At 49.7% G+C, this 23,828-nt stretch overlaps 1 protein-coding gene across 1 annotated transcript in view; it reads right to left on the reverse strand.

Moving 5' to 3' along the window:
- Positions 1-1,058: 1,058 nt before the first annotated feature.
- SAFB2 (scaffold attachment factor B2) overlaps positions 1,059-23,828 on the reverse strand; it is a 34,336-nt gene continuing 11,566 nt past the window's right edge. The window contains exons 8-21 of the mRNA XM_082622469.1: positions 23,589-23,638; positions 22,959-23,059; positions 17,817-17,966; positions 17,616-17,728; positions 13,513-13,643; positions 12,145-12,236; positions 9,237-9,373; positions 7,531-7,821; positions 6,393-6,533; positions 5,170-5,212; positions 3,700-3,830; positions 1,955-2,067; positions 1,752-1,818; positions 1,059-1,462 (exon numbers count right to left, since the gene is read on the reverse strand). Coding sequence (XP_082478595.1) covers positions 1,312-1,462; positions 1,752-1,818; positions 1,955-2,067; positions 3,700-3,830; positions 5,170-5,212; positions 6,393-6,533; positions 7,531-7,821; positions 9,237-9,373; positions 12,145-12,236; positions 13,513-13,643; positions 17,616-17,728; positions 17,817-17,966; positions 22,959-23,059; positions 23,589-23,638 — 1,711 coding nt within the window. The 3' untranslated portion in view covers positions 1,059-1,311. The remainder of the gene's footprint in view (positions 1,463-1,751; positions 1,819-1,954; positions 2,068-3,699; positions 3,831-5,169; positions 5,213-6,392; positions 6,534-7,530; positions 7,822-9,236; positions 9,374-12,144; positions 12,237-13,512; positions 13,644-17,615; positions 17,729-17,816; positions 17,967-22,958; positions 23,060-23,588; positions 23,639-23,828) is intronic.

A 23,828-nucleotide genomic window follows, 5' to 3' on the forward strand; every position in this document is an offset into this window, starting at 1 on the left:
CCACGGAGATGTCATCCTGTCAACCTGTCATTGGAAAATGACTCTAAAAGCCCCTGCGGTGAAGGAAGAGCATGAGGTGTTTATTTGGGCAATTCAAGCAGACAGGACTCGAGGGCCAGCGCCAGCCGGCCTGCCCTTCATGCTCGGGCTTCCTCAGCAAGCTGGGCAGGGTTTTCAGATTGCTCTTTTCAAACTAAACACCCCAGCAGGAACAGGGGACTCCGGGAGAATTGGCAATTGTTCTGGGGCCTGTGGGGTGGCTGTCCTAGTTGTGGAGGGGAGGGAGGGAATCAGGTTGCCAGCAGGTGGCACACGGGTTAACTCTTCACACGCCGATCCAGACCACGCAGGTCTAGGGCTGAGATTTGCGGGAAACCAGCATCCCTCTTGCCCCCAGGCCCTGCGCAGGTCCCAGGTCAGTCTTGTGGCCACCAGGCCACCTCATTCATGAGATGGGCTGGACCCCTCTTCTGCCCCAACAAGCCTGCAGTCACCCATTCCGTGTCCTGACATCAGCTCTGCGTGGGCAGCAATGATCCTTCCAGAGGAACAGAGATGGCCCCTCTGGCCAGACAGGGGTCTTTAATGAATATTGCTGCTGCTTATAATCACAAATGAGATTTCACCTATGAACCTGCATTTCCAGAAAAACGGGTGGATGGGATATAGCTGGGCTCACGCCAGGCAGCGGCTGCCCCATCCCCATCCCTCAGCCAGGCCCCCAAACCGCACACCAACACTGGCTAGACATCCCCAGGCACCTCAGCAGAAGAGGTGAAGTGCTGGTCCCAGGGGCCCCCGATGCACACACCCCTCCCCTCAGGGAAGAATTCCTAATTCCCATCCCAGCTCTGCCACCTACGAGCTCTCGGACTCTGGACAAATGATCTGACCCCGCAGCCATTTCCTCACCTGTAAGACGGGGAGGTGCACGGCCCCACTTCATTGGGAGCTGTGAGAATTCAGGAACACGAGCCGGCCTCTGCTACCCAAACAAAAGCGGTGCCGCCGAGGGCTGACACTGCTCTCTGCTCTATCATCACTGAGACACACACAGCTGCGAACCATAAACTTTTATTAACGGAAAATGGAATGCCTCGTTAACAGAAACCTTGTTTTACAAATGGCAGAACAAGAACACATTTATTAAAAAAAAAAAAAAAAAAAGTGGATTCACATTGTATTAAGCTACAACACAGTGGCAGGATTTGTTTCTGTTTCTTAAAAGACTCCACAAGTTCAAGGTAACTCTGGCTAAGAGACTCGACAGTACGTCTGCCTGCCTACCAGGACACGCGGGGTGGGTGGGCTCTAGTAGCGGCGGGTGAAGTGGGGGTATGGGTGGGGGGCGGGGGGCGGGCCTCTGCTGCCCCGGTCCTGGCCGGCCACTCCTCCACCCTCGAGGCCTCCGGAGGGCACCACGTGAGCATGGGCGTGCCCGCCGTGTGCAAAGCCGCCTCGCCTAGGAACAAAGGCACACGTTTGGCCCCAGAAGCACCTGTGTTCTCACTGTGTCACGTTGCAGCATAGGGCTCTGTGGCCTTTAGAGCCTCTTGGCTTTTTCCAGGTGAGGAAAATCATAACCACGGGCTGCATTCCGGGGAAGAGCATTAGCTGCGTAAGTTGCCAAGAGCTGCTTTGGGGGTTTGTTCTCAAAGCATTCGACCCCGAAGGTGGATCAAGCATGCAAAAAGGGAGAGGAAGTGAGAACTGGGAACAAATCAATTTTATCCGCGGACAGTACTTCTTACCCCGATATTCCACCCCGACTTGCCACATGCCCTGGCCCCGAGGGCCCAGACAGGCCCCTCTCACCACCTGGAAGAGAAGAAAGAGTCTGCAAACACTCCCTTCTTGGAAGCCCTGGAAAAGCTGGCCCTCTGGAGCATGCTGGGACTGTGGCTGTCCCTCCACGGGAGGCCCTCCCGACCCGCAGGCATGAGTGAACCCATACCTTGCCACCGCAAGTGCTCCCGGCCCGCCGTGCCCGCGTCCACTGTGCCCGGCCAGGCGCGCTCCTGATGCTCCTCCAGCCTCTGGCTGTGCTCCGCCCAGTCACGGCCACCCCTTTGCCAAAACGAAAGGCAGATACACAATGGTCCCACTGTGCCTCTAACGTGAGGCTGTGACATGGGGGCTCTGGGGGCTCGTGCCCCACTGTCAAGGGTTTCTGAGAGAAGTGGGCAAAGAACGGCAACAGACACTTCCCCAAAGATACACACTCGGCCAGTAAGCACACGAGTAGGTGTTCAGCACAGCTACCGTCACAACCACCTCACCCTCATTAGGACGGCTATTATCTAAAAGACAAGGATGAGTGTTGGTGAAGGTGTGCAGAAACAGGGATTCTCACACTGGGCTGGTGGGAATGTAAAAGGGTGCAGCCTCGTTGGAGAACAGTGTAGTGGCTCCTTAAAAGCTTAAACACAGAGCGACCTTACGACCCAGAGATTCCACTCCGAGGTGTCTAACCAAGAGACCGGTAAACATGCGTTTACACGAAAACTCGTACACCAACGTTCGTAGCAGCATGATTCCATAACAGCCCCGAAGTGGAAACCACCAAGTGTCCATCAACTAATGAATGGATAAACAAAACGTGGTCCATCCACATACTGGAATATTAATCAGCCTTGAAAAGGAATGAAGCCCTGACACTCGCTACAACAAGGATGCACCTTGAGAACACAATGCTCAGTGAGCGAAGCCAGACATAAAAGGCAACACAACACACTGTGTGATTCCAACTCATGTGAAACATCCAGAACAGGCAAATCCACAGGGAAAGAAAGTGGGTTAGTGGTTGCCAGGGGGATGGGGAGTGACTGCTAATGGGGGTTTCTTTTGGGGGTGATGGAAATGCTCTGAAATGGATTGTGGTGATGGATGCACAACTCTATGAGTTAACTGAAAGCCATCAAATTGCACACTTTAAATGAGTGAACTGCACAGCATGTGAATTGTATCTCAAAAAAGCTGTTTAAAAACGGTTTCAGACAGAAACCCTGGGAGATGAAAATCCAAACACGGTACCCACGTGCAGGTGCCAACAGCCCCTGGAGGCCTACAGGAAAGCCTCCCGGCCCCAGGCTGGGTGTGGAAGGACAAGGGCACTGCCCGCCGGTGACCACCACTCGAGGCCCAGGACCAGGAAGCCAGCAGGCCCCCCCCACACCTGTCTGCAAGGGTGAGTGCACCTCGCTGCGTGCAACGCCTGTCTCAGGTGACAGCCCCCCAGTCACATGGTGACGCTGCACAGCGCAGCCTGTTGTCAGTGCAGGAGCTCGCCCGTTTAAATTTAACGCAAATAGGACTAAACGACATGAAAGGACCCAGTGCTAAGTAGGTCGCTCAGGAAAGAACACTCTCATCTGTCACACTGGCACTCCAGTCTTTGATCAACACCCGAAAACCCACCTAGAGGTGCAGTAGAAACTTGTGGTAGCCGTGACACCGGTCTTACAAACACCTAAAGACAACTTTGGGGGTGGGGTGGGGTAAAGCTTCTCTACTACTGATGGGGACAAGCCTTAGACGGCTTCAGGGCTGCTGCCTTCAGCAGGCAGGGCTCACACAGGGCCAGGAGGGGCTGTTCCAGGCGACCTGGCAGGTACACACGCCCGGTTCACTTTCAGAGAAGCCAACCCGTCACCCGGCGAGGACAGTGATGCCCAGCCCCTCTGTGGCCTGCCCGCTAACCTGGGGGGAGGAGGCAGCCCCCGGCCCTCGCTCATCCTCTTGTCGGAGCCGTAGCCACCCCAGCCATCTCGGGAATCGCGGCCATGGCGCTCTGGTGGTCCTCCGTGGCCGTGGCGGTCGTCTGAGTAGTGCTGGAAGGCACAAGAGGGACAGGGCGACTCCAGTCACATGGCTCCCAGACAAGCTCGCGGCAGGCCTACCTTCTGGGTCTCGGCAACCTGCAGACCCTGCCTCAGCGTGTTGGGGTGTGGCTCAGCACCCCAGCCACCCACGAGGACCTGCTCAGGCCCCTTCGGACACTTCCTGACCCCCTCCTTGAGAACCCCAAGCGCCGCTAAAGCTCCATCACTGGTACCACATGAAGGGCCAGCAGTGGGCCCTCCCACCCAGGAGCATGGAGAGCCCCATGCTTCAGGGTCCACTGAGAAGAGTCACTCAGACCCGCCTTCCCTGAAGAGTCAGGGCACCTGCTCCTCGCTGGAGACAGGAGGGCCCTCCCCACACCCCTAGGGCAGGCCAGCGCCCTCAGAGCCCTCTCTGCTCATAGTACTGTGGAGGCCTGGTGGCAGGTACTGAAGGCAGGAACGGCTTAGTACCCCTGGCCAACAAAGTCAGTGCTCAGGAAGCCAGCACACCTGGGGAGCAAGAGAGAATACAGCACTCTCTCAAAACCCACACCCCTGTTTTAAAAAGCCATGATTCTGATGCCATCCCCCACCTTTCTCGTGGAGGCCTCCTCTCTTCTCTGAGCTGACACCCTAGGCAGCTCTCACAGGGAACCTGCAGACTATCAGACACGGGGACCCATCCCAGTACCCGACACAGAGGAATGCCCCAAAACATGACCTAAATGACCCCCTACCAGGCCGCTAACCCCCCGCTGGGGCATCCCACAGTGCCTAGACACGAAGGCACTCCAAACACGTAGGCAACCAAGTATCTCTTCAATTAGTTTCTACTGAATAAAACGAAAAACAAGCCCTACCTATTTAAAAAACACAGACTCCAGACTCGAGACTTCCCTAGTGGCGGAGTGGTTAAGAATCTGCCTAACGCATGGGACACGGGTTCGAGCCCTGGTCCGGGAAGATCCCACATGCCGCGGAGCAACTAAGCCTGTGTGCCACAACTACTGAGCCTGCGTTCTAGAGCCTGCGAGCCACAGCTACTGAGCCCATGCACCATAACTACTGAAGCCCACGCGCCTAGAGCCCATGCTCCACAACAAGAGAAGCCACCACAATGAGAAGCCCGCGCACCGCAATGAAGAGTAGCCCCCGCTACTTTGCAGCAATAAAGACGCAATGCAGACAAAAAATAAAATAAATAAATAAATTAATTAAATACAAAACGCAGACTCACTAATCATTTCTGTGCACATCTACTCACCGGCCAGAACTGACATCTCCACGCCCCGCCCACCCCACAGAAGCAGGCACGCCCCTGGCCTGCTATCTGGCTTTTACTCACCTGCCCATCTCGCTCTCCCATCACTGACCTTGAACCTTCCCTCCTGCAAAAAAGAAACGTCTCATTCCAAAGGCAGCTGATGGCTCTACACAACACTGCTGCAGACCACACAGAAGAGGTCCACAATTGGAGTATTTATCCCCTCTTACCACATGAGAACTGTAATTTACTGGCCTGAAAAAAAACTGCCTCGCAGCTTTCTCTGGGAGTAGGAGTGAAGTGGGATCCTAAGAAGGTGGGAACGAAGGTTTTACTGAACTAAAATCCCTTAGAGGGGTCTCAGAAGTAGAGACCCATACCATGAAGCTAATGCCTATAATTTTATCTGTGGCCTGATGACAAGTCAGATAATAAGAAAGCCTCGGCAGGTCCCTAACCTCTAGTCTGACCCAACACACGACTCACGCCACATCTGAAACCAATTCCAGCCATAATTAATTAAACGAGCGGCTTCTCAGCCTGTCTTTCCCTGCTTTTCCTTCCCAGAGCTAATGAGCGGAGAAACTGGCTCAAGGATATGCAGCTCAGGGGAGCATGATGAGAAACCTAAAGAGAGAATTCTTAAACTGGAAAAATCGAGGGCTGCTTTTCTAAAAAACGAGATACAGTCTTCATTAAAAAGGCACTGGCAAAAAAAATAACCCACCCAGACCCTTGAAACACAAAGCAGGCCTAACAGGACCTCTGCCACGTTCTGCAGTCAGCTCTCTTCACGTGGGCTGGCACGACCCCATGCCAGTCAGTGACCCCTGCAGATGGCTCAGGCGAGTCACAGCTTTTCTCTAAACTGCTTTCTCATCTGTGTGAACAAGGAGGCAGGGCCACACCCTCCTCAAAGCCCCGTGCTCCAGAGCAGCTTGTGCCGGTGGGAGGGACAGGGAGGAAGTGTGGCCGTGGAGACACCCCAGGGAGCTGTGAAACCCAGAGCCCGAGGCCACCCCCAAGAGAGCTGAGCACAGGGGAAGCCAAGGTTCAGGTCCTGCCCAGGGCCCGTCTGTCCTAAGAGGACAGTGCATGAAACGTGCTCCGAGGTGCCTTCCCCCTAGACAAAGCCAGGATGCTGTACATGACCACCGATCCCAACGTCCTGCTCAAGGTCTGTTTCTAAATCCCACGTGTGACGGGGTCAGAGGCACCCACTAGGAACCTCACGAGTGCACCAGACATTAAGAGAACAGATGGAGACCAATCCCTGCTGTAGAAGTGGGGCGGGGGGCACTGACCTGTCGGCCACGTGCTCCTGGTACTGGCCCCGGTCACGGTGGTCAAAGTCATGGAAACGGTGATCGGGCCGAGGGAAGTCTGGGCGGTATCTGTCCTCCATGGCCATGCGCTTTCCCTCTGGCCAATAGGCATCATCTCGCCTGTTTTTTTATTTTAAAAAGAATGCAAATTTCATTTATGAAAGAGAATGAGGGTAAAAAGAAAGAGGGCAGAAGTGGGGAGGGGAGCTCTCTCTCCAGACCCAGTATCATTTAAAATGTCCCGCAGGGCTAATCTCTAAACATTCAATCATTATCGCTTTGATTTGATAAATTAAAATCCCCCAAACTGCCAAAAGGCATACTGGCATTCTCATCTGACAATCCTGAAAAAGGAACTGCTGTGAGCTAATTGTGTCACAAGGCTGTTAATACCTTGATCCCCACATGAGCTCAGATGCAAGTGCAATGAAATCTTTGATTCTCCTGGAATGAGGTTCCGAGTCACCACGTTCTCACCTCCTCGTCTGCTATGCTAACCTGAACCTCCCTCTGAGCTTCTGCAGAAGCGAAGGGAATTAGATCGGGTGATGGCAAACTACATACAACTCGGGATGGTATCCAATTATCTTCTTCCTGATTTTTACCAGAAAATTAGGCTCACGGGTGGTGGGGTGATGGGTGACCGTCAATTAAGCCGCTCAGAGAAGCTGGAGAGCAATAAACCTACTTTCTGAGTAGGAAGGCAATCTCCTTTTCCACAGCACCCAACTCTGTGCCTCTCCCTCTAGGAGGACACGAGCCTGGCAGAGATGGCAGTGAATGTGGCATAACGCATGCTTGGTTGTCTCCTACCCACTAGACAGTGGTCATGCTCTACCAGGAACCACAGTGCGAATAACGGGACGGCCTAGGCGAAAGCATCACAAACCCTTCAGCAAGTGGCAACCATCAAGATTCTCTGGAGAATAACTCGGGTGGGGAAAAAACGCTGCACTGGCCACAGAGGTGGCAGCAAGGAGCCCTGCCCAAGCGTCCAGAGGCCCAGATTCTGTCTGAAACACCTCCGACTCCCTACGCTGAGGTGGACAGGAGCGGGGTGGCTCTCTCAACGTCAGGGTAAGCGCCCCGTCCCCCTGCCCCGGGCCAGGGGCCGTACCGCCCGACGTCATAGGGCCTCCTGAGCACCGACCGCCGCTCCTGCTCGTAGCGCAGCTGCTCCTGCTGGTGCCGCAGCTCCTCGCGCTCCCGCTGGATGCGCTCCTGCTCCTTCCGGCGCTCCCGCTCCACGCGCTCGCGCTCCCGTTCCAGCCGCTCCCGTTCCAGCCGCTCCCGCTCCAATCGCTGCCGCTGGCGCTCGAGCTGCAGGCGCTCGCGCTGCAGCCGAGCCTTCTCCTTCCCCTCGTGGAGGGCGTCCAGGCGCTGCTCCCTCTCACGCTGCTCACGCTCTCTGGGGGAACACAGGAAGGCCGCCCTGACGTCCCGACGTGGTGGCACCCGGCCATCAAGACGTCGTCCTCCGAAGGAGCCTGGAACCTTCCAGCTCCCGATGGGAATTGGCTCACCCCGGGCCTGGCTGCCCCCCGCCAGCTACTAGGCGGCAGGCACTAACTGGCTCCCTAAACTGCTCGATCGGCCAGAAACCCCAATCTCCACACTTCCCCTTTCTCCAAACAGCAAAGCTGGGGTGAGCTGGGAGGGAGGGGGTGATGACGAGCAGACACAGAGCCTCAGGTCCAGACCAGGAGGACTTGGCTCAAAGAGCACCAAAACAAAGCCATAGCTAAATAAAGGTCAGGAAAGTAAGAAAAGCAAAGGATAATTGCTACTCTGAAACTGCTGGGCACAGAGAAAACCCTGGAGTCACGGATGATAGTAGCTTTCCCTGAAGAGGGACAATCAACACTGTTTTTTTGTCACCCCTCCCCTCTACAAGGCTGTATTTTTAATGAGCACGTCATTTTGAAGAGACCTAAGAAGGTGTGGGGACAGGAGAAGGCCAGTCACCAGCGAAGGGGACGAGGTCTCATTTATCAGCCACCGCACACCAGGAGCTGAGCGGGGACTGAGGAACCCTGTCCTGCTCTCTTCACACCCTCCCATGGTGCCTGGGAAGGGTCCAAACCAAGGGCAAGCCAGCTGGAAGCAAAACATCTCCAAATAGATCAAGAAACTTTTACTTGCTAAACCCCATATGCAGAGGCTGAAATCACACTGTTTTGGAAAAGCAAACTGGAGAAGTTTCTACATGATGTGCTTCAGCTCAAGAAAGTTTCTCAAACACTGCAGCATCACAACTTCACTGGGTAATGTTTGAGGGAAAATGACGAGGGAGCTCTAGACAACCTGGTGTGAAATGGCAGAAAGCGAAAATGGAAATGACAGGCCTGCTTCAACAAACCATCTCCTCGGCAAAGGGGCACAGAATCGCTGTGGGACCGCTGCTGCCTGAGAACACCACGAAACGCAGCCGTCTCAGGAGCGAAGATGTGAATCACAGCTCTAACAGGCCAGCCTTCCTGGGCTGCCATGTTGATCTAATTCATGTGGAAGGGTTTGGCAGCGAAAACTGAGGCCTCAACCCTGGAGAGCCTTCTACCTAAAGCCACACGCAGCGTGGGTCCGCTTGCTACCTGGTCCAGGGTGCAACTTCAGCCAGAGGAGATGCTGCTGAGCAGAAACGGGCTCTGATGAAATGTCACGGGACTACCATGGGCCAGTGTTAATGCCCCCGCCTTTCGGTCTCAGAGGAAACACATTAGGAGGCCAGTGAGCCACAGCCACACAGGCGACTTGCTTGGGAGGAAGAGCAACCCTCCCAAGAGGAGACCACGGACCCGCCGGCCTCGCTCGGCCCCCACTCACCGCCGCCTCTCTGTCTCTCGGATTTCCCGTTCCCGCTGCCTCTGGCGCTCTCGTTCCCTTTGCTCTTTGATTTTGTCAAAGGACAAGATGTCTCTCTTCTCTTTGCTTTCCGATTTGCGATCCTGACTCTTTGAGCTCTGTTTACCAAAATTGGTTTATTAATGTTAGGAAAATGCTGACAACAGATGCACGACGCAAGTGGAGTATGCACATCTGGACTAGACTAAGATCCTTCAATCCCATGTGGTTTACAGGGAGGCCCCAGCACAGGCCGCCTCACACCGCCATCTGAGTTACGCTGCTAGAGTCTTTCTTTCAAAGGGCATTAATGGAAGAGAAGAGGTGGGGTGAAACCTCAGCAGTTTTTCTGCAGCAGCAGAGCCAAGGCTCTGCATTATCTAAAGCAAAACGAGGCTCCCCAGAGGCACGGGGCACGTGCACTCGATGCCCGCAGCGACCCCTTCGTTCACTGGGAAAGCTGTGGAAGCAGCTGTCTAGACAGACAGCTGGAGGAGGGGCTGCGTTTTTCACTTCTCAGCTATTGGCTCAGGCCTCAGGCAGGTGGCCTCAAAACAGAGCAAGCCAAAGGCAATTGAATGTAAAACAGCACTGCCAGTAAGGTAGAAAGTACCAGTGGGCAACTTCTATGCTCTTCCATTTCTGGGAGAAGGCAGGAAACACTGACAGCCAATACCCATTTCTGAGGCTGTCAAAGGCTGGGACTCCCAAACGGGCCACAAGCAGACTCTCCCAGTAGCTCAGAACCCAGGGCCTCCTGCAGACCCGCCACCTCAGAATCTCCAGGGAAGGGGGGCCTGGGAGATACTATTAAAAAGCTCCTCAGCTTATTTTCTTAATTTGCTCACTAAGGGGCAAAAACATCAATGAAAGACAAAGCAATCCAAAAGAAAGACAGGCAAAGGAGGGGGACACAGAGGACACCCTCATTACAGGGACAGATCTGCAACCCGAAACATCGCCATTACCCTCAAGATGGGCAGAGTTGAGAGTCTGATCACATACACTGCAGGCTGGAGTGAGGAAGGGCAAATGCCCTATGTTCCGAGGTACGGATGTGATCTTCTGGGGAGGCCAGCATGGCAATGGAGGTGCCGAATCCGACTCCCAAGTTCACAGCCTGGCCTCGGCCACTTCCTAGCGGCCCAGCACACGCTACACACTCAGTGAACCTAAGTATCCTCCATAACCTTGCTGAAGGGCACTCTGATCGTATCTACCACAACGAACAATGTCCTGGCGGCTTTGGACCAGCACTGCCAAGAGGCGTGCACGCAAATGTTGCACTGCAGCCATTTTCAATAGGGGATGTGGAAACAGCCAAGTGTCCGTCACCAGGGGACTGGTTAAAAATGATCAAGGTGCATCCATAAGCTGAATGATACAAGCTTTACAAAGAAAAGTACACACACCACCACCTGGATGGATTTCAGGGACATCACGCTGAGGGAAAAGGCCCATCTCAAGGTCACGGTTGCATGATTCCATTTATATACTTCCTCACAACGACAACATGCTGGTGATGTAAGACAGGTTAGAGGTTTCCCAGCACTGGGGATGGGCTGGTGGGCTGGGTGTGACAATAAAGGGATACCAAGGAGGAGGTCTTTGTGCTGATGGACTAGCTCTGCATCTGGATTGTGGTGATGGGACACAAATCTACACGGGTGACAAAATGTCCTAGCACTGTTCACACCCCCTATGCCACCCTCCTGGCTCTGCGACTGTGCTACACAGTTACACGAGATGGAACCACTGGATGAAACCAGGTGACGGGTTCCTGGGCCTCAATTTCCTGTGAATCTGTAATTATTTCACATTAAAAAAATTTTTTTTTTAAGTAGAAAAAGCAGAACTGTATGTCTCAATACACAAAGCTCTCCAAGACATCACATACAAAGAGGTGTACAGCGTGGCAAGTTATGGGAAGACGCTTTCCCCATGGTGTCTGAGTGCAGACACGTGTGCCGCATGTGTAATGCCCTGTGAGAGGAGCCCATGCAGAGCACAGGCTTCTGCTTCGCTTACCTTGTATCTTTCTACACTACGTGTATGTTCTAATCAGGCCTGCGCTATTACTTACTTTTTTAACATCAGAGTTATTTGGGTGGTAAAATTATAGGCCTTTTTGGGTTTTCTTCTCTAGATTTCTCTGTATTTTATGATTTTCCTATAGCCCAGAGGAAAAACAGCACTAGGAACTGCTACTTTATAGAACCCAAATGTTCATTTCAAAATGAAGTCTCAAGACCACAAGTGTTCTTGGATGAATACTGTTAGCTCTGCACTCACTAACACAGCACTACTCTCCTCATTAGCCTTTTAGTTAGAACCTTCAGCTGGATGCAGAGGGTTTTGTTTTCCAGAGTAGAAGAAGCAAAATGGACAAGCAACTAGCTTGTCCAGCAGCATGGACCACAGAAGCAATGGAGCTCATTCTCTGATAACATGGAAGACAGTTTTAGGGTGGACTCTACTTTTCTTTTTGGTTAATTTGAGACTAGAAAAACTAAAGAAAATAAATAAAGTACTATTAGATTAACCAAAGAGTAGAACCTGCCTTCCAACTTGACAAGCCCTGGGTCTTGCCCATTCCATCCAATTTGTGAATCAATTCTCCTTCTAGAAAACAGTATAACCTATAACCTAACAGGACTGGCAAAGGGTCAACACATTTATGGGGAGCAAACACAGTTAAGTATTGTTTTGAAGTAAGTTTCAGAACCTAGTTCGTGCCTGTACATATACTTTAAGTAGTTAATACACCTTTTGAGTTCTTTCTCTTAACATTTCAAAGGTGAAACAACGTTGTTCTCATACCGCAAATCAGAGTGGTTGTTAAACCACCATCAGAACCAGCCGGACTTGAGAGGGCAGAAGCTATACTTACTCTCTCCTTTGACCTGCTTGTGGTTTTCACACTAATGACAGGCTCCCCTTTCGATTTATCCATCACGACTGTTCGTTCCATGCCTCTGCTTCCTTCAGGAGAAAACACAGCCACTTATGAAATCATGCTGACCGCCCCCCCTCCTGACCGCAGGCAGCAGCCCCGCCAACCGGGGGCTCTGGACGTGCCCTCCAATGACTACTGATAAGCTCTGGAACCTCGGCGCCCCATCTCTCTCCCCTCTGTGACGTGAAGTCAGTGACGCCCACATGGCAACAGCAGGTCTGAGGTGGACAGGGCACCCCGACAGGCCTTTGCTCGTCTGGAATGAAGTGGCGTGATCTGTTCACACCTTACAGCGTAAACGGGAATTAAACTGCATTCTGCAACGTGGGCACAAACACGTCCCACACTCGGGCCTCCTTCACCTCCATGCTAAACCCCAGTGCTGCAGGGATCATGTACTTCGACGTGCATTCCTCCCACACGTTCTGGAGAGCTCTGCAGAACCCAGGCCCCTGTGCTGCTGAGTCAGACACGGCCTGCCAACTCAGAGGGCCCCGCCAGACAGGTGGGCTCCCCTCATTCATCTACCGCAATAAAGGCTTCCAAACTGATTTTCCCCTCAATGAAACGATAAGCAGGCTCTAACCACCGGAACAATTACTGATTTAGGGAGATTTACAATACTGAAGAACATTTTAAAAATACGGTGCTCTTGAGACTGCTGGTAAATTACTCCAAACACTTGAGATGTAACTTATAATGTGCCGTACCAAATTCCAAGGTTCCAGATGGTTGGGTTGTTTCTGTTTTAAGGGGGGTGGAGGACGTGTGTGTGTGGGGGAGTGCACTGGTTTCACTTTTCCCCACAAAACTTTCTGTGGAGTCTCATGCAAACCTGAAGGTGCATTGCACAATAAACTTTTATAATGGGTACAGATGCTCTGAGGTTTTAGTTTTTTTTTTTTTTTTTTTTTTTTAACTATATCTGGTTTTAACATAAATGCAAGAAAAACTCGATGACATACTTGCAGAACTGCATGGAATTAGTCACAGGAAACAGGACACCTCGCTCTTGCAAATCCCACCTTCTATTCATTCTACTGGAGACTCAGGAAAAGCCAACACCCAGGTCACTGAGCCACCAATAAACACAGATCCCGACCAGAAAAACTAGATTTCTGATGTTGCGGAGAAACCCCTTTTGGCCGTTTCATCACCGGAGGCTCTGTCCTCTAAGAGCTTCCTGCACACAGCACAGCTCAGCAAAAGGCACCGAGCCTGCTGGGCCCTCACTCCATGCAACCCACCTGCCGCCCTCGCCACCTCTTCCCTTCTCGTGAACACTCCACAGACTCTCATCACCTGATCTGGTGACTCGGGACCGATTGGCTGCTCCTGGTTTCAGCTCATCTTCATCTTTTTCTTCCTTTTTAATGTTTTCAGGTTTTCTTTCCTCCTTCTTCTCCATCTTCTCTTCCTTCTTAATTACAGTTCTGTTTAGAAACATGGTGATCACACTTGAGGTCCTGAGATTCTCACAGGAGTAGCTCACACTCAGACTTCCACACAAAGCAAACCCGCCCGCTGCCAGTTGAAGGGAAAAAATTATTTGAAAACTGTGGTAATGATAATACCCCCTTTAGATACAGCCCCTTCCCACTTAAGTTACCTGCCACATCTAAAAACATACCGGATGAAACTACAGGCTCGTGGGGTGTCTTCCCAAAATGCCAGATGTACCAGTGCGTAAACAGGCCCAGAAGCAGACATGAGAAACACTCCAATTATACAGGAAAGCTTGTTAAAAACTAACTTCAAATGTTTCATCTTGTATGTGTGGAATATTAAAGTTTTATAGGGAAAAACACTTTTTCCAAAAAGCAGAGTATAAAACAGAATGGAGGTACAGTACAAGGAGGGGCAGTGCCTGCTGCAGGAAGCCCTGGACACCCCACCCGGACCACCCCCCCCACCACACCTGGTAATTTCTGCACACTTTGGGGGAGGCAAAATGGCACGTGAGGTGCCAGCAAATATGGAAACTGCTGGTGCCATTTCAACTGAAGGCAGTTTCATGCTAAGCAGTCAAACAAATCGTCGCTGCCATTCAAACGTGTCCCCCACGTTCCCTACTGCTGTTTGTCCCCGGCAGTTAAACTCCACACTTAAAAAATGCCCATTGCGTGCCAGGGTCCAGGATGGAAAAGCCAGGCCCTATGGGGTCCGCTAACAAGCACCACCTGCCCTCTCCTCCCACTACCCAGGCAGAGCTCGGGATGCCCAAGGAAACCTCTCCCAGATGCCCCTCAGCTCACACTTCCTCCCTCCTAAACTTCCACAGCATGAAGCTTTAAAACTGTATTTAGGGCTTCCCTGGTGGCGCAGTAGTTGACAGAGTCCGCCTGCCGATGCAGGGGACAGGGGTTCGTGCCCCGGTCCGGGAGGATCCCACATGCCGCGGAGCAGCTGGGCCCGTGAGCCATGGTCACTGAGCCTGCGCTCCGCAACGGGAGAGGCCACAGCGGTGAGAGGCCCGCGTACCGCAAAAAAAAAAAAAAAAACTTTGAGAAATATTCAAAATGAAACAAAATAATAACTGACGGTGTCTATCAGAACTGAAAACTGTAAATGTTTGTAACATACTGCTTTCCCTTTACAACACAAGACACTCTAGATACAGCCACCCCTGTGACAGTCTCCATCCCTGTGACAGCCACCACCAGTGCCTTTACTGTCAATTGTGTGGATCCACCGCTCCTGGCTTCACTTGCATATTCCCGTAACCATGACGCCCTACAGTGATGCTCTAGGTTTCTTAGGACTGACACAGCGGGATGGTCCTCGTGTGCTGCTCTACAATGCCTTTCACTGCATGCCCTGCCGGCTGGGCTGTGTGGACACAGGCACAGATCTGGGTCCTTTCGACTGCTGCACCACAGCCCACTGTTATTTCCCGGTTCTCTTCTGACAGATTAGAGACTGCTTCTGCTCACTACCTGACCGCAAATAAACCCTAGGAACCATCTCTGACGTGCCTTTTCCACTGTTCCGGGGCAGCACCCTCTCCCTCCCAGTAGCCTTACAAAATGTCTTGAAGGGAGACCCTTCCTACTTGTTCTGGACTCACACGGCACCTCCTAGACACAAATGGACTTCTTGATAACACTAATTAAGTTAAAAACCAATTTCTTTCTTTTTTTTTTTGCTGTGCCACGCAGCTTATGGGATCTTAATTCCCCAACCAGGGTTTCAGCCTGGGCCCTCGGCAGTGAAAGCACAGAGTCCTAACCACTAGACTGCCAGGGAATTCCCTAAAAAGCAATTTCTAAAAAATATATATGTAGGAAAAAAAGACCAGAGGAATAGATACCAAAAGTGTCAGCCCTGGGTAGTGAGATCATGCTTGACATCTGTGTGTGCTTTCCAAATGGCAATTACATAAAAACTCATCCAAGACAAGCAACCTCTTTAGGAAGAGCTTCTCTATGTCACTTAGGCTGACTACCAAACCTAGAAATTCTTAAAAACGAAAGGTCAGGGACATCCCCAGTGGCGCAGTGGTTAAGAATCCCCCTGCCAATGCAGGGGACACAGGTTCGAGCCCTGGTCCAAGAAGATCCCACATGCCGCGAAACAAGTAAGCCCGTGCGCCACAACTACTGAGCCTTGAGCTCTAGAGCCTGTGAGCCATAACTACTGAGCCCACGTGCGACAACTACTGAAGCCCGCGGGCCTAGAGCCTGTGCTCCGCAATAAGAGAAGCCACCGCAATGAGAAGCCCACGCACCACAACGAAGGGTAGCCCCCACTCGCCACAACTGGAGAAAGCCACGCAGCAAGGAAGACCCAATGCAGCCAAAAAAAAAACCCACAAAAGGTCAAATGAGGGTGTTCACTGAAGAGAGTAAGATTAAAAACAAACTTTAAAATGCTCAGCCTCCTACACAAACCACTTGAAAGCAGTTTGGTTTCATTTTAAGCTCATCACCCAGTTAAGCAGCCCTGCGCTGGGGGTAGCCACCCCTTGCTCGCCTCAGGCCCGGCGCTGCTCCTTTCTGAGCTGTCTCTCCTTCCACACAGAGCACAGACCTCACAGCATCGTTCCAGGGCTGCGGAAACCACACATGCTAACTAGTTATTACATGCCCTCCCTTTCCCCATAAACATGTCCCACTTTTGTGATCAGAAAATCAACATATGAAATGCATCTCAAGGTGCTAACAATACCAAGAACTCCCAATAGCTCCCCATGTTCCCCCAGTACAGGTTTTTAGCACTACCAACAAGATGTGTCTCTTTGGAGAAGTTGCCGATAAAATTACGATCTCACCCCTAAATACAAAAAAGCTAATCTGACATACATTTCTCCTGGGTTTACAAATTCCAATTTGGCTACAATGAAGATGGATAAGTACATCTTTAAAAACCAAGTTTAACTTATGAATGTAATGCCCATAGTCATGTTTATTTAACTATAAATTTTCTTACATTAAAAAAAAAAACCCAGAAAAATGGAATTACTGTGAGACTGACATTCTCAGCAAGATTCAATTTTTAGGGAGTGGACCTAGAAATGAAAACCACCTGTGCCGACAATACAAACTCAACATAAACTGTGCATTCTGAGAATAGCACCCTGTCGAGTCCGTCAACAAAGTCTACCTTCTCAAAAAAGATAAACCTACAATTTTGGTAAAAGTATCAATAAGGAACGCTTGCTTTGAAAGATCTGTCCCTGTTTTCATCTTGATTAAAGATGCAAATCACCTCCTTTATAACGGTAGTCTCTCAGACCTGTGGTTCCCAAACTACGGTGCCAAGGTACACCAGGATGGGTGAACTCACAACTGTCCTGGGATATTTTAAATTTCTGAGGGAAACAAAGAAGTACTATCTGCCAGACAACACGTGAACTACTAGCTTGTGGTCACTCGTTTCATTGGATCAGGCTACATTCCTTTGGATGAAACTGTCTTTGCAAAGCTGGGCTTCTGCAGTTGCTGTGATAAAATACAAGAAGTGCACAAAGATCAATGTGGACCAGGAAATGATTCCAAGGTTTGAGAGGTCATGCAAGGGCTCAGAATGTCAAGAATGAAGTAAAAACACAGCTGACCCTTGAAATGCATGGGGATTGGTGTGCCGACCCCCCAGTCGAAAATCCACATGTAACTTCATAATCGGCTCTCCCTGTCCACGGTTCCACAGCTGCAGGTTCAGCCAGCTCTGCACCTGTAGTACTGTAGTATTTACCCCTGAAAACACTGCCTGTGTGAGCGGACCTGAGCAGTTCAAACATCCTTCAGTCTGTGTTGTTTTTTCAACAGATTACTAACTTGCTTGGACATAAATACTAAGTGGCAGCAAGATGCCAAAAACCACCCAAGATTTAAATAAGGAGCTGGTGACCCTGTGGCTGCCACCTGCCCTCCTCTGAGGAGAAAGGTTTTAATAAAGCACTTTACTTTTCAACTTTGATCTCCACAGAATGATGTCTGTCAACATTAGACAATTTTTCCTTCTTCACTTCACATTCTTTTCTGTCAGACAGCTTTTTCCCAGCAGGTTCGTTTTTGGCCTAAAATACAACACAGACAGAAACAGGTTAGGGACCAGGTCTTCTGGCCTGTGAGCTTTGTGAGTTACAGCAGCAAAAACAGCCTTACCTTCTCAACAGAGATCATTCTTCCATGAAGCTCAGTTCTGTGGAGATGGCTGATACACTTTGTGGCCTCATCGGACGTTGACATGGTGACAAACCCGTAGCACCGGGCCCCGGGACTGCGGGCATTGGTCACCACTTTGGCTCCAACAACCTTTGTGAGAAAAGGGTACTCTTATTTTCTCCTGCAAATAACCACACTACGTATCAAGCACTGCAGGCAGTTAACTGATCATCAGAACCATTTCCACTTGTTTTTACTGCTCTGGAAATTGTTGTTCTTCGTAACAAGTCATTGAAGTGGTTCTAATAAATCCTGACCTATCAAAATACAATTGCTTCTAAGATTAGCTCTCACAGTGACAAAATACAAACAAGAAAAGCTAAAGACAGTTAGACTTCATTAACCACAACCTGTTAATTAATCAAAAGACCTTCCCACTCAGACCTTTTTCTCCAATTCCACTGTTCCCATGGAAAGCTACGAGGATGCTGACTCAGAAATGCACCCCAATTCATGCAGGCCCGGGCTGAGAACAGCTCTGACGTGATGCAGAGAGGGCTTCCGCTTCCAGCCAGGACAGAATACCAAGCAGTAACCCTCCTGCTGCCTGAAACTAAAAACCTGGAGGAAATGTGGGCAACAAGTGTTTTCAGACACCGGACAGCAGGCCGCATAGGATGGTGACCCCTGCAAGGGGGGAACACCTGAGGGGTGTCTCCTATGACTGCCCTGGCACACCACCTAGAAGTTCCAGCCGGCAACAGGGAGGGAGTGAGGGGCAGCATCCCTGAACAGACAGAGCTCAGAGTCAGAGAAGATGAAGGCAGCAATCAGAATACCACAGAGGAGAGGGCTGCCCACAACAGTGCACTTGTGTGAGGTGACCACCCAGGCTAGACAGACACCCACCAGTAACGGGCAGAGGGAACAATCCCCTGGGCTCACTCAGGACCATAAACGGTTCACTGTTACCGGAGTGACCCCACCAGCCAGAGTGGAAGAGCCTGTAATTCCCGGGGACGTGAGGCTGAGTACTCAGAAGGGTCCAGCCTCAGGAGTGGACAAAGCTGGCCAGAGCTAAAGGCTGCCCTAGCCTGACTGGTGAAGCTTAACAAGCCTCAGAAGGAGCAAGTGACTGAACTGTGACCCAGCAAACGCGCAAAGACATTTATGGGGACACAGGAAGGACCAGCACCCAACAAGGTGAAAGTTATCATGTGCCATCAAAGACAACAAGGCTAGCTAGCCAAGGAGCAGGAAAACAGGGCTCTAGCACAGAAAAGGACAAAGTCAATAGAAATGACACAATGACAGAACTAGTGAACAAGGAGGGCCGTATCCTGTACGTTCCAGAAGGCAGAGCAACAACTGAGCGTGTCAGGTAAGCACATAGAAGATGTTTAAAAATACCCAAACAGAGGCTTCTCTGGTGGCGCAGTGGTTGAGAGTCCGCCTGCCGATGCAGGGGACACGGGTTCGTGCCCTAGTCCGGGAAGATCCCACATGCCGCGGAGCGGCTGGGCCCATGAGCCATGGCCGCTGAGCCTGCGCGTCCGGAGCCTGTGCTCCGCAATGGGAGAGGCCACAGCAGTGGGAGGCCCATGTACCGCAAAAAAAAAAAAAATAAATAAATAAATAATAAAAATACCCAAACCGAATTTCTGGAAAAGACTACACCAGATGGGCCTGAGAACAAAAGAAAAAATTAGGGAACTTGAAGATGTAGTAAGAAAAACCATTTGAAATGAAACCGAGAAAAAAGACAGAAAAAACAAAACGAACCAGAGCAACAGCAATATGTCCTCACAGACACGCAGCACAGGAAAAAAACTTCGCCAACGAAACCAAAGCACAGCAGCAGCAAACTTAACCGGTGGTAAAGAGAAATCGGGAAGGCAGCCAGAGGAAGACAAGACGCACGGACACTAAGGAGCAAAGGTGAGAATGACAGCCGGCTGGTTGGAGAGGACGCAAGCGAGAAGGAGCAGAGTGGCTGTGCCACCTGGAGGAAGGCAGCCAACCCTGAATTCTATACCCAGCAAGACAAAGGCAAAGCAACAGCTTTCTCAGGCATGCATATGCTGTTGAGAATTCACCGTCCACAATGCTGCACTACAAGACATGTTTAAGGAGGAAGGAAAATGATACCCAGGGGGAACGTGGACAAACAAAAAGGAAAAAAAGAGCACCCCAAAATGGTAAATACACATGAGTAACTAAAAACCCACTTTTCTTTAAAAACAAAACAACTCACCAAAAAAAAGCCAATAATGCACTGTGTGCTTTATTAAATAGAAGTAAAACGTATGATAACGTCACAAAGGCTGGAGGAGAAAATGGCAGTGCACTGCTGTAAGGCTCTCATACTACTTAGGAACTGGAATAAAGTAACTGGGAGATAGACTGTGATGAATCAAATAACACCTCGAGACAAACGAACCTGGAAATACAACATACCAAAATTTATGAGATGCAGCAAAAGCAATCTAAGGGGAAAGTTCACAGAAATAAATGCCTACATCAAGAAACAAGAAAAATCTCCAATAAACAACCCAACTTTACACCTCAAGGAACTAAAATAGAAACTAGTTACATAGACTAGATATAGCTAATAAGGCACAAATCATAAAAAAAACTATGCAATGCAAAATCAAGCAGATAAACAGGGACTTCCCTGGCAGTCCAGTGGTTAAGACTTCGCCTTCCAGGGACTCCCCTGCTGGCTCAGTGGTTAAGAATCCACCTGCCAATGCCGGGGACACAGATTCAATTGCTGGTCTGAGAAGATCCCACAAGCCGCGGAGCAACTAAGCCCGCATGCCGCAACTACTGAAGCCTGCGCACCTAGAGCCTGTGCTCTGCAAGAGAAACCACCACAATAAGCCCACACACCACAATGAAGACTAGCCCCCACTTGCCACAACTAGAGAAAAGCCCACGCGCAGCAACAAAGACCCAACACAGCCAAAAATAAATTAAAAAACATTAAAAAAATTTTTAATGTCTTAAAAAAAAAGACTTCACCTTCCAATTCAGGGTGTGTGTGTTCGATCCCTGGTCAGGGAGCTAAGATCCCACACGCCTTGCAGCCAAAAAACCAAAACATAAAACAGAAACAATACAGTAACAAATTCAGGGAAGACTTTAAAAATGGTCCATATCAAAAAAAAAAAAAAAAAAACAAAAACAGCAAACAGGTACAAGGAATCCAAGAAGAAACAGGATACAAAACACAGAGCAAGAGCACAGATTTAAACTCTACCATACCAATGCTTCCGTTAAGTGTAAACGTTCCTGGAGGACATTCAAAGATGTGAGGGTTGGGATATACAAAAAGCCTGAGACACAGGAGCCATGGCTTCTGGCTGTGACCTCCTCTGAATTCAGTGGGTCAACGTGAACAAGTGCTCTCCTCTCTCCGGACCTCAGTGTACCCGAATGTGAGATGGTGAGGGGATACATGCTCCCTAGGATCCCTGCAGACCTTGACATTTGCACCTCTGCCTGAAGAAAGCCCCGATCTGTCCAAAGCACCCCATACAGGGCCAGAGCCTCTGCTGAGATGGATACAGATGTCAGTTCGCATATCAGAGATGAAGCTTTGCCTTCTTCCCTCTCCTCAACGAGAGGGCTGAGCTAATCATGGGGCCATTTGACTTTTCCATCAAACATTATCCTTATAAGGGCATCACTTCCGATGACAGATAAAACCTAAGTGAGAGCAGATACCACAAAAAGCTCCCATGTTCCTGTCTGTGCCCTTTCCCTGCTTCCTGTCCTCTGCTATCAAGCTCCTCACAGAAGCCTTGGTCTGCTCATCCACTTCCGGAGCCTTGTCCCACTGCGGGGCCTTCCTAGGTCCTGTTGCTCTGGTCCAGAGCTGAGCTCCGAGGGCCAGGCAAACAAATCACGCAGCCCTTGGCCTAAATGTCACTTCCTCAGCGACGACTGCTGAACCTACTTCCCAAATCTAAATTAGGCCTTCCTACCACACACTGATGGCACGCTGTAATCTTCAATATACTTATAATAACACATTGTCATGTATTTATTTCTTAAACCATCTTCCACCAACGTAAGATCTATGATGTCAATGCCCTTGTATCTGTTTGCTTTGGCTTTACAATCAGTGCCTGATTCTAAATAAGTGAGCGAATAGGTTTGGGCTTAATAGCGTTCTACACCCTTTGGAATGCTTCTTCTGGGTCCTGTCTGCTTCATTCCCTAACCCCTTCACTAAAACTTATTTGGGGAACAAGGACCTGAGCAAAGGAATGACCTGGGCAGCCAGGATGACAAAGATGCCAAACCTCTGCCTGGAATCCCTGCAACTTGCTGCCGCTGAGCGGTACCTCGCCTACTTCTCTCCCAAGGGTCACTCCCCACAGGCCCCCAGCAGACCAGGGCAGTCATTAAGGCTTCTGATGAGACTATTTCACTACCTAATTCCAAGACAACAGAATCATTCTTAAATGTTCCTTGGAAGGCTTCTGAACTGTATTACTTTCCTCCTGCTCCCGTGACCAATATATCAGTAGATATATTAGTAAAAAAAAATTTTTTTAATTAACTTTATTTTTGGCCACGTGGCTTGTGGGACCTTAGTTTCCCAACCAGGGATCAAACCCACGCCCCCAGCAGTGAAAGCCGTGGAGTCCTAACCACTGGACCACCAGAGAAGTCCTCAGTTGATTTATTTTTAAGCCACTGTCCTGTTGCAATTCTCAAACTATATACTTTAGATGATAGAAGATACATGGAGACCAACTCTTCACTTACCGTTAAGGGAAAACACCTCATCATGCCAGCTTCAAGTTTTCTATCGGCTAAAAGATAGTTTGTTCAAGAGAACTTGGAAGCACAGCAGGGACATGTAGACTGTAGCTTTTACATACCTTCTCTGAGCAGCGTTCTATAAGCTGTCTACTCTGCCTGTCATCCACTCTCAACCAGGAAACAAGGCTTACTACCCACCACTGGCTGGGTCCCCCACCTTGGAGTTTTTGTTCTTATTTGTTTTCCCCCCACCCAGAAATAAGAACCAATACAATTAACAGCGAGTATGAAGTTTCTAAACTCTTAGATTTATTATATTTTAATGCCAAATCAAGGCACGGTGACAGGAGGTCAAGGGGAGTGTACCTTTCCATATTTGCTGAAAAGGTTCTTCAGATCTGTCGCTCGAGTTGTGGAAGACAGTCCACTGACCCACAGATTCCTTCCAGAACTACTGCTGATTCGACCTGAAGCAGGAGGGAGATGATTATGCTTTACCTCAAGGCATAACAGTAAGCTCGACCACTCCTCCTAAGATGTAGCCCTCTCTTAAACCCTAACTAAATCCAGTCTCAACTCCTCTGAGTCAAGAATTTAATTACCGCCAACAAACTGGACAGAAAACGAAAAATGTGGATCACAGAAACTGAGTTTTCTTACTCAAGGAATAATCACGTCTCGTCAGTTACAAACTGAAATGGCTTCAATGATCAGCTCTCAACCAAGATAGCACTTTCTAAAATTCTATTATTCCACAGGTGAACCTGTCCTGTAACAGAACTTCCACTATTCCATAAGCAATAATCACAACAAAGACATAAAATACAGAAGCTCATCAACATTTAAAACTAGTCTCTCAAGATACCATTAGATGATTAATTCCAGTAATCCAAAATAAAACCAACTACTGTATCCAAATTGTGGATACTTGCAGGCCCCTCCCTCCCAAAACAAGGGATCCGTAGATGGCTCCCTGCCATGTAAATTAAATCATACCTTTTTCATCTTTAATGATTGGCTTTATATCTTTTTCTTCCTTAAAAGAGCTAGAGACAAAAGTTAATGTTACTCGTACAGGAATAAAATGAAAGACAACTAAATCAAAGTATGATATGTGCTAAAACTGAATACCTACCAGAAAATTAGTCTGAAATAAAATTTTAACAGCACCTTTACAAGCTTATACTGGAAATCTGACCCCCCAAATACAATGGCAGATTCTTAAAAGTCAATTCG

This window comes from Mesoplodon mirus, assembly GCF_964341445.2.
Source record: "Mesoplodon mirus genome assembly, chromosome: 5".
NCBI lineage: Eukaryota > Metazoa > Chordata > Mammalia > Artiodactyla > Ziphiidae > Mesoplodon > Mesoplodon mirus.